The sequence below is a fragment of the Solanum pennellii genome, chromosome 4 (assembly GCF_001406875.1).
Source record: "Solanum pennellii chromosome 4, SPENNV200".
NCBI classification, from domain to species: domain Eukaryota; kingdom Viridiplantae; phylum Streptophyta; class Magnoliopsida; order Solanales; family Solanaceae; genus Solanum; species Solanum pennellii.
In genome coordinates this window covers 74,376,412-74,386,567 of record NC_028640.1, presented here as the reverse complement: position 1 = coordinate 74,386,567, position 10,156 = coordinate 74,376,412, and the positions used below count along the sequence as shown (strand labels likewise).

General features: G+C 31.1%; 1 protein-coding gene across 2 annotated transcripts; it reads right to left on the bottom strand.

Moving 5' to 3' along the window:
- Positions 1-6,290: 6,290 nt before the first annotated feature.
- LOC107018124 lies at positions 6,291-10,097 on the bottom strand. Of its 2 annotated transcripts, none has more exons than XM_015218506.2 (11): positions 9,603-10,096; positions 9,122-9,223; positions 8,914-9,030; positions 8,519-8,774; positions 8,242-8,396; positions 7,798-8,159; positions 7,605-7,704; positions 7,432-7,491; positions 7,210-7,293; positions 7,000-7,116; positions 6,291-6,785 (listed from the first exon to the last, which is right to left on the bottom strand). In XM_015218506.2, exons 1-11 carry the CDS (start codon positions 9,660-9,662, stop codon positions 6,480-6,482), a joined length of 1,719 nt encoding a protein of 572 aa, XP_015073992.1. In that variant the 5' UTR covers positions 9,663-10,096; the 3' UTR covers positions 6,291-6,479. The 2 variants fall into 2 exon arrangements, with proteins under 2 accessions (XP_015073992.1, XP_015073994.1); XM_015218508.2 differs by having other exon boundaries at positions 6,480-6,785; positions 9,122-9,220; positions 9,603-10,097.
- Between the last annotated feature and the right edge of the window lie 59 nt (positions 10,098-10,156).

Genomic DNA, 10,156 nt, shown 5'->3' with positions numbered 1-10,156 from the left:
TCAGTTAAAATTAATGTGAGATTAATTAATTACCCAGAGAAGTTAACAACAAAAAGTCAAACTAATTCAAGATTGAAATTCCTAAATCCTAATTTGTGCAGTTAACTATACCTAATGTCAAACTAATTCTAGATTGAAAATTCTAATTTTCTTTTAAACAATCCTACACCAACCAACCTACAAGAAAATTCCTTCTATTTATTTTGCATTTATTAATCCTCTAATTTTGGAACCATACTACCCCTACAGCTGTTATTCTACTTTGACATTTTTATTTAATTGAATTAATTGTTCAAATATTAGGTCGTTCATGACTAGTTCATAGCTTCTAGATAGGCTTTTATATCGATTACTTTATCTGTTCTAATTTATGTGGCATCCTTTAAATATTAAAATTTTAATAAAAATTTTTTTATCGTAATTTTTTTTATATATCTTTTAAATATTTTAATTTTAAAAAATTTAAAAATTTTATAATTATATTTAAGTTATGTATATCTCAAAATTTAAATTATGACAGATAAATTAAGACGATCGCAACATGAGATATGTTTGGCTCAAGCTATGATATTGACTTAGATTGTGGTTAGCAAATCATATAGCCCTACATGGACCCCCAATATGTAATTTACTACAAACCCCTTCCATACTTAGCAATTTAGCATACCACCACTAGATATACCTTGCCCCCTCTTGCTTAGGAACATAAAATGCACACTACTACAATTAGAGTATCAAAAGTTAGATCTAGAAATTTATTAGATGTTCGTATTTTGGTTCGTTTAAAATTTTACAGCTTGTAATTTTTTTTTTTTTTAAAAAATAAAGTCGTTATCATGCTTTTTTTAATGCCATATTAATTTGTCATAAAATAGATTTAGATATTTATTAAATCAAGATATTTGCTACATGTCTGTATTTTTTGTTCACTTAGAGTCTTATAGGATGTAAATTTCTCTTAACATGAAGTCGTAATCATGTCTTATTTAATTTCAAATTAAGTATCTTTAAATTAGATGTAGCTATTTTTTATATATCTGACGCTTAAAGTCTTGCCGGCTCAAATTTTCTCTTAAAATGAAGTCGTTATCATTCCTTCTCTAATTTCAAATTAATCAACTATCTCCGTCAATAGCTTTAAGCACTTCTTATAAGCATAACATCACATATAATAATACCGAAAACTATATGGTTAGTAATTAACAAACAATATAAACAATAACCTACGGGATCTAAATTACATCTCAATTAGTGTTTTTTTCCTTTACGGTATTGTAATTTAAAGAGAGAGAAAATATGCACCCCTAATATTGGAAGACATTAATTATTTATTTATTGAATTAATTTGTCCCCAAAATAAATATTAGACATCGAAGATAATTTGATAAATTTGATAAAATTTAATAATTTTTCTAACCCCAAAGTAATGTATGAGTATGACAATAATTGCAGAAGTCTCACGACTTTAATTTCTAGTTTACTACCACAAAAAATGTTTTGTCTTTTAAAGTCACCTTCTAGAACGCAAGAATACGTAACAGCTTTACCAAAGTTTGTAGAAAAAATTAAATAAAATAAACCATATAAGATATGGTATCTAATGAAATAATATTATATCTGAACATTAAAAATACAACTAATAAAAAAATATCCAACTCGTGCATGTGTGGTTGGGATGGTTATTTAGACTTTTTTTTAGTGCCGTTCAATAATAAGTGTTTATTATTGATTTAGTACATTTTAAAAAAAATTATAAATAGAAGAATAATTTTATTGTATTACTCCTTAAATATAATAAATATAGTGTCTTGAAAAATGTAAATAATTAATAATAAAGATAAATTAAAAACTAAGTGTAAAATTATTTATTAATTTCATAAAGTGAACAAGTATTATTGGACATCTCAAAATAATATAGCAGTCCTGTATTGTTTGTCATGTTGCGCTTTTCGAAAGTCAATTTGACTAATTTTCAAAGTTAAATTAGATCACATTAATTCGATATTTTAAACAAAAAATTAGATATTCTAAAACTATATGAAAAGTACTATAAATTACAATTTTCGCATATTAATATGATCAAAAAATATATCTTAAAATATTAGTCAAATTTTTTTTAATTTAACTCTAAATATAAAAACTATGACAAATAATACCGAACGAAGGGAGTAAACACCTATTGTTACACAGAGAAACTAATAATTCCAATTTAGTGCATGAGGAGAACCTAATTTTAATTGGTATTTATAGAATAAAAAAATGTGGTAAAATAATTTTGTGATCGAGCTCAAACAATTAAATGAAGTGATTTATTATGTGAATCAAAATTATTTGTGCCTACATCGAGTATCAAATGGAAATTGAAAACAATAAAATACTCTCAATCTTGTCCACTAACTTCAAAGATGTTTAGAATCTAAACTAAACTTTAGGGATCAGTCAAATTTTCCTTTTAATTAAAGAGAATAAAAGTTGGGGTATTTTTTAGGTGGCAAATTAATTCTAAACTTAAATTGATACTACTATAATCTAATAGGACACACTGGAAACGTGTCAATACGATATATACATTTAAAATATAGTTAGTTTCAGGATAATTATTTCGTATATAACCATTAGATAATGAACTATTGGTTCTAAGCCATTTTTGACGATTAATCAACAATTCGAAGTGCCTTTCTTACCAATAAAAAGCTATAAAACAAATAAAACTATCTCTAAATTTCATGGCTCGATTATATTTACCTCACTTATCTAGAATATATGTGGTAATACTATCTCAATATGGTTCTCCTCCTCCTTGGACCCATCATATAACAAACAAATTTTAGATTTAACAAATAAAGTTAGGTTAAATATTTGACGAAAGTTAAAGATGCTCACTTGGGACATAAACTTTTCAAGAGTACGAGCATTTTAGACGTATCTCCATACATAAGAAAATATTTGTATAATTTTCTTGCTTGTGAGTTTAATCGAGAAATTTAAATAAAAAAAGAGAAGAAAAAAAAATTTTAATCATTAAATTGAGAAATACTTCATTGGGCCTAAATGAAATTTTATGGGCTTGTAACTATTAGGATGGCCTTGTGGGAAAAAGACTAATGGGCCACCATGACGCACAAACAACGATTGGACCAGCTAATGACAAGCCCAGCTATTGGCCATTTTTTATCGGGTCATTTGCACTTGTGGTCTTATTATGTGTTGACAGTGACAGAGCCAGGATTTTCAATAAGCGGGTTTAAAATTCGTAGAAATAAACATATAGAGTAGTCGAAGGGGGTTTAACATCTACTATATATAAATAAAATATTAGTTTAATCATGTATAAATAGTAGAATTTTCCGTCGAAGGGGTTTGTAACAAGGTGGCTCCGCCCATGTGTGTTGGTCTTTAATTTTTATCCCCTCGACAATTTTTAATCGGGTCATTTGTACTTATTGTTTTTCTTAACACTTTAACGATCACCGTAGCTTGTTATGAAAATTGTTTAGAATGATTTGACGGGTTGCTTTTGCCATTATTGTCTTCATTTCCTTCTCTATACTACTTTAAGACTCTTTTTTCTTGAGAGATATCCATCGGAAATAGTCTCTCTACCTCTAAGGTATAGACAAGGTCTGTGTATACTCTATCCTCATCAATCCTACTATATGAAATCACACTGGATATATTATTATTGTTACTGTAATATTCCGTACGTTATGCCTTGCGCCCTTAAATTAATGATTAGCCCATTCAAAGGGTAAATATTATTATCCCTAAAAAAGAAACTTGCAATTCTACATCTATAATTATAGATACTTTTTAATGTCAGCAACGTGTGCTGATATTTATGACTTGCCTGCAAGAAATTCAGAAGCATGCAAAATAATGGGCCTTTGAAATGTACAGGCCCAGGCCCATTTTTGTCTGGATATCTCTGTAATTATCCACTTTAGGGAAAAAGGCATTTTGTTCTTTACTTCAAAATGATGACCCGGCCCACATGAAAATGACTTGTTAACTTGAGGACCACAAAGTTTTTATTATGTCTAATTAAGGACTTTACTTTTTTGGTGGAGCTAGGGACAAAATTGGATTCTGGATGAACATGTGAAGTCCTTTTCTGAACAAGCATGTGTGTTTTTCTTCAATCATACTCTTGCCCTTCCCCAAATGTAAAAAATAGACGGAGCCAAAATTTTGACGAGATTCAAAAGATAAAAGACATAAATATACAAAGAGGAAAGAGATTCGGATGAACTCCCTTTCAATATCCTGGCTCCTTCATGATGAGAGGGTTGTTGACACTTGTATCTCTAACAAGTAAATGTCCAATTACATCCCTTCAGTGTTTAGTAAAAGTTATTGGGGATCAAGTTTTAAAGTAATTAATTAGATGCCTATATGGAGCTCAACTGGTAGCTTAATTATCGGTAGCAAGTAACTGATGAAATAATCGAGATGTGTGAAAATTGGACTATACACTAAACCTACAATATGATTATTCATATTCCAACATCTATAAATTGATAAATGGTTTTTTTTTTTTTGTCATTTGGTTTTAGAAGAGAATTTTATGTTTACATATGTAAGCTAGCCCATATTAACCAAAAAGAATTGTTTCCATTATGGCATGAATTAGACACACATTTATAGTTGGTTCTTTATTTTTGAATACTTGTTAGATTTCATTTATAAAAAAAATCAAAGTAAGCACTTTTTTTGGGCTAGTTTTAAGGGCCTTATAAGCTTATACAATGAAGATTCTCCTAATTAACATCAATTCACTTCACTTTCTATTGAATAAATATATACAATTATCAAGGACAACAACAATATTTTCCGTGCGACGGGAAAGAGGATGATATGTACGTAGTCTTATCATGCATTGCGAAAGTAAAGAGACTAATTTTGATAGATCCTTATTTCAAGTAAAACAAATCAAAAGTCAAATATTTAAAGAAAACAATGAAAAATAAAACAATAGCACCAATAAATAATACGATAACCGTAAATAATAATAATAATAATAATAATAATATTATACAATGAATGATGGATAAACTTGCAACTATCTAATATAGTGTTAGTCTTAGTGACGCATTAATATGTTGCACTTAACAACCAACTATCTAACGTGGTCTGTTCTCTAAATTATTAATAACCACATATCTCTAGCAAACTATGCCACATAGGAACAATCTCATCCTAATTTTTGTTTAGATAGTATATATATATATATTCTAAATTTATAATCCAATTATAAGTTTCAACACTTTTATAAAGAGTTTTTATTATTTTGATTTTTCATTTGATGTTTGATATTTGCACTAAAGATTAATTAAGTTCGAATTTGCATTAAAAAGTCGCATATTATGAAGTAAATCGCTTCCTAATAAAGATGATTTTGTATTCAGAAAGACTCAAATCCAAAACTTCTGATTAAAGATGAACACTTTTATAAAGTCAAATGTAAATAATTGATGAAACAAATCTGTGACCTAAGTCACTATCCAATACATAGTTTGCACATTATTAACAGCCTAGCATCATTTGGCATGTTCCATAACTATGTGCACAAAATGCCACCCAACTCAGCCAATCCCACTCATTTTCTTTCACACTTTTAAGGATAAAGTCTACTCTTCCATAAGTATTTAAGCACTTTCAATAACTTAAAATCTTTAGGATTGTAAATAAATAGAAGTCAAACTAAATCAATATTGTGCCAAAACCCAACGTTAAAACATATCAAAAGTGATTTCTTCGCACGTGAAATAATCAAGATGCGCACAAATAAATCATAAAAGATTTACACTCTTTTCAATGATTACACTATTTTTTTAAGATTCAACATGTACATGTCATCATTTTTGAAATGTCCGAAGAAATAGTGCTACATAGAACATAATTTAATGGCAATTGGGATTCTAGTGTCTATATTTGTCTCTAGTAGACAACATTATGGAGGAAGATCCAGCTACATATCTCCTTCAAATAATATTAGTAACAAATCCAATTTAATTCAATGTAATGGTGTGTCTCCATTCACACAATCTGCTTGATGCCACTTTCTATTATAATAAATATACAGTTGGCCATCTTTTCAGTTCTTGGACATAAAATAAAAAATTCTTATTGTTTATACTAAAACTCAAGAGCTGTTATCTTGCCATGTTTTTGGAAGGATACATTTTTCATTAAAGAAATTGAGCCAAAAAGATTTTGGTGTTTTCATATACAAAATCAGATAAAAATAAAACCAAAAACCAAAAAAAAAACTAAAGAAACAGAAACAAAGCCCAATCAAGAACTCAATCCACATTGTTTCTTTGATGTAAATCAGATAGAAATCTATAAATAATTAATCCTCACAAGTGTCAAAATTTACTTACAGAATATACACTTAAAACTTAAACTATGTATCTGTATCCCCCCTCTATACCACCAAAAACCTTTTTAAGTCTAGTTTGGTTATTGAGAAACAAAACTTACATGTGTAGAAGGTACCGGAAACTAAATTCATAAGGCACTATCTGAAGAACGTTGGAGAGAGGCTCGTTGTTCTTTCTCTCGAGACAGTTGATTGCTTCTTTTCCGTGTTCATTTGGAAGTTGAAGACATATCCAATCAAGTAGTGACTCTAGATCCTTTGCAAAATCTAGCAGATACCAGTCCAACAACTTTGGTATTGCTACCAACTTCTTTGATGTTGAAACGCCAACGGATGCCTGTAAATACTCCTTCTTTGCAACTTGAAGCTCATTTTCAATATTTGCTGCTGTGTATACTCTCACCTATTTAAGACAGCTTCAGAATTAGCATTGTTGTGTACACAGAAATGTTGAAAACTGGATAAAGTTACACTTTTTGTGGAAAATATGAAGATTCAGGTTGGTCATTTGTGTTGTATACAAGTCGAAAATTATGCAACACAATTGGGATTGTTACAATGATCTAAACTCTAAAGTATCAGATGTTAGATATAAATAGATTAAACGTGTAACTTACAGAAGGAGAGGAAAAACTTCCACAAGAGAGCGCAAATGTCACCAATGGTTCGGAAAGCTCCAAGCCAAAAATGCTGCGTGCAGTCATCTCGTCATTCTTTACACCCTTAGCAAAAGTCTGGTGAGAGTATGCAAACATAGTAGACTTGAGAGTTAAACTCGAGAAGCATGAACAGGACAATAGGTAATTCCCTAAGTTGAAAAGACTTACAAATTTTGAGTGATAAGGCAACCTCAAAATGAAATGCTCAATGGTTATGGCATTAAGCAAGTGTCCACTAACATTTATTGTTGCCTGTAAAAGATGGAACTTCACCAATTAAAAAGCAAAGAAAATGCGTCATATCATTATCAACTGATTGAATTATCAGGATCATCGAATGAGACAGTACAATTGATTTTGCACGGATAGGATAGGACACCGAAGCATTACCTTTTGCATCAATGCCACAACCATTTCAGGGTTCTCAGGTAGGCCATACTCCAGGAAGGCCTGAAATGTTAACCGAATGACGGAATGAGTAATATTTAAACAGGATTCGGAAAGTGGCGTATTCATAAATCAGTATACACAGAACATGCTAAACTGTTGGAATCTAATCTTACATTCATCATGCATGAATTGTAAATGTTGATCCAGAAAGCCAGCTTTTCTTGGTGGCTAAGGCCCTGTAAGTTCGCTGACGCAAGTTTCTCAAGCAGAAGTCTGAAAAGAGGACTAATGTATGTGAGAAAACATCCTAATAAGATATCTTGAAATATTATATAATCTCACTAAGCTATATATTTACCAACTTACTTCAGTCGACGAACTAGGAATACAGATATTGTTGTTCGATTTGGATTGACAGAAGAAGCTTCAACTGCATATAAATGCTTATATGGACCGATATCTCTCCTTTCAAACTTTGAACATATTCCATAAGGATCTCCAAACTCTTTTTTCTCAATGGTCTCGCATGAATTATATCCTGTCAATGAAGGCAATGTATCTGCTGTAGTCCTGCCCTTCCTAGAGCTCATTCTGAGGAAAATATTCGACAAGCATTTCAAAATATTTTCCGAGATTGTGTTTGGACTTTCATCTGGTGACGGTTTTCTATCTTGAGTAACAAAAATTCTCTCTTCCAGACTCCCATGGTACATTACTTGATCCTCCAGCTGCAATCGTAAAAAATTCTATATCTGTTATGCTGCCCAAAATTCTTAGTTTGGAAAAAATGAATTTCACCGAATTATCAACCTGCAATTTCTGAGGGTCTACGCGCTTTTCTGCTAATCTGTTCTCAGCAGGAAGCTTCTTAACAGGTGTTCTGGCAGTTTTCACTTTCGCATTTACTGATCGATGCTTGCTTTTCGTGGAAGACAATGAGTGATTCTCTTTTAAGCAGCTGTCATCTGAATAAATATGAACTTCATAAGGATAAACTCACTCTTTTACTCCATTACCTTTGACAAGCATGAATATCATTTTCCTTTAACAATTGAAACAACAATGAATTCCAGTTCCAAGAGATTACCAGAGAGAGAAGGCAAATGTCTTCCCGAGAATGAAGCTGAATTCGATTCTAGTTGGGGCGATAGCTTCGTTTGCTTCTGCTTCGGACTCTTTACTTGATTTTGCTCAACAGTATCAGTCACATTATCCATATTCCTCTTGGAGGACGAAATATACACAGCTTCATGATACAATCCTTGCCTGAAATGCACAACTTTCTCTTCGAGCCTAACGACTTCTTCCTCCAAAACAGCTACCTCAGCAAGAAGCTCCAGTGTCTATGAATTTCCCAATTACATAATATCACTTAGAATTGCAAGAAAATCTCATCTTCAAACTTATAACAACATCAATTGTATTCAAGTTACTCTGAATTAGACATTGCAACAACATCATTGAAAAACAAGTAATACTAACATTTGGAGGAAGATAAGGAGGAAGACGAGGAAGTGCACCGAGGGGTCGAGTAAACGCTCTTTCGAGCGCTCTATGCACATTTTCCTCATGCCTGAGTTTCTTCTTCAACTTATCAACCTACAATTTACACATAACAATAACAAGTTAAACACCAATTACAGATTCAGTGCAAAGCTAAACAATTCAAGAATCAAATGTGTTCACACACATCTTGTAACAATGCCATCTTTCTCTCCCTGATTGCTTTTCGTCTATTTATCGGTGTTTTCTCAGTACTCATTTTCCTGTTCCCTTGCATTTCCACTTTCTCCTTCAAACAAGAAAACAAACTCAGCTTCCACAAAAAAGGAATTATAGATGTAACGGAAAAAGCATGAAGCACAAACATCCAGATAAAAAGGAGGAAAAAAGCAAACAACAATATGAAACTGATGTGGATAAGTATCAAATCAAAAACTCACATTTTTTTATTTCATATTAAATAATTCTGTAAAAACACAAATTACAAACCCAAATCTACCTTAAGCAAATTAGATCATCTAAACCTCAACAAGACAATAAAGATTCATTTTTTATAACAATATTTCATTGGGCAAGAAACAATTTTTTTTGGGTAATTTCCAGAAGATAAACAAAAAGAAATCAGCACCCAGGAATTATCTACTCATAAATTTCAGTAAAAATCTCACCTTTACATTCTTTGATGGAGTTTTCATAGATTGCAGACTGGTTCTAACTCTAGCATTCATCTTTTTAACTTTCTTTTTTACAAACCCCAGAAGGAAAATACACAAAGTTTCAGAGGAATGAATTCATTGCAGCAGAGCAGATGCAGAACAAGCGGGAAAAAATGGTGAAAAAATTGAATTTCTATTCAAGAAAGAAGTAAAATTGAAGACCCAATAGGCTAAAAAGGACAAAAAAATGTTGAGTTGGATCCTAGCATTTTCTTGATCCGCGTGAAGTCAATAGCACCAACCCACCATTTCATCTTCTGCAATAATCCGTACTCACCATTTCTCAAGAACAAACATTATTTGATACAATAGGACCTGCATATGTATATATATAATGTATTGTTTCATATATCTATATATATACACATATAGAGAGTGAGATGGAGTGGGGTTGAGGGGTGGAGGTGAAGGAGGAAAATGGAAATAGGGACTGTAATTGTTCTACTTTTGTTGTGTTAATAAAGTGTGTATTTATTATCTACATTCCCTTTGTGGTTAAGTAGTGA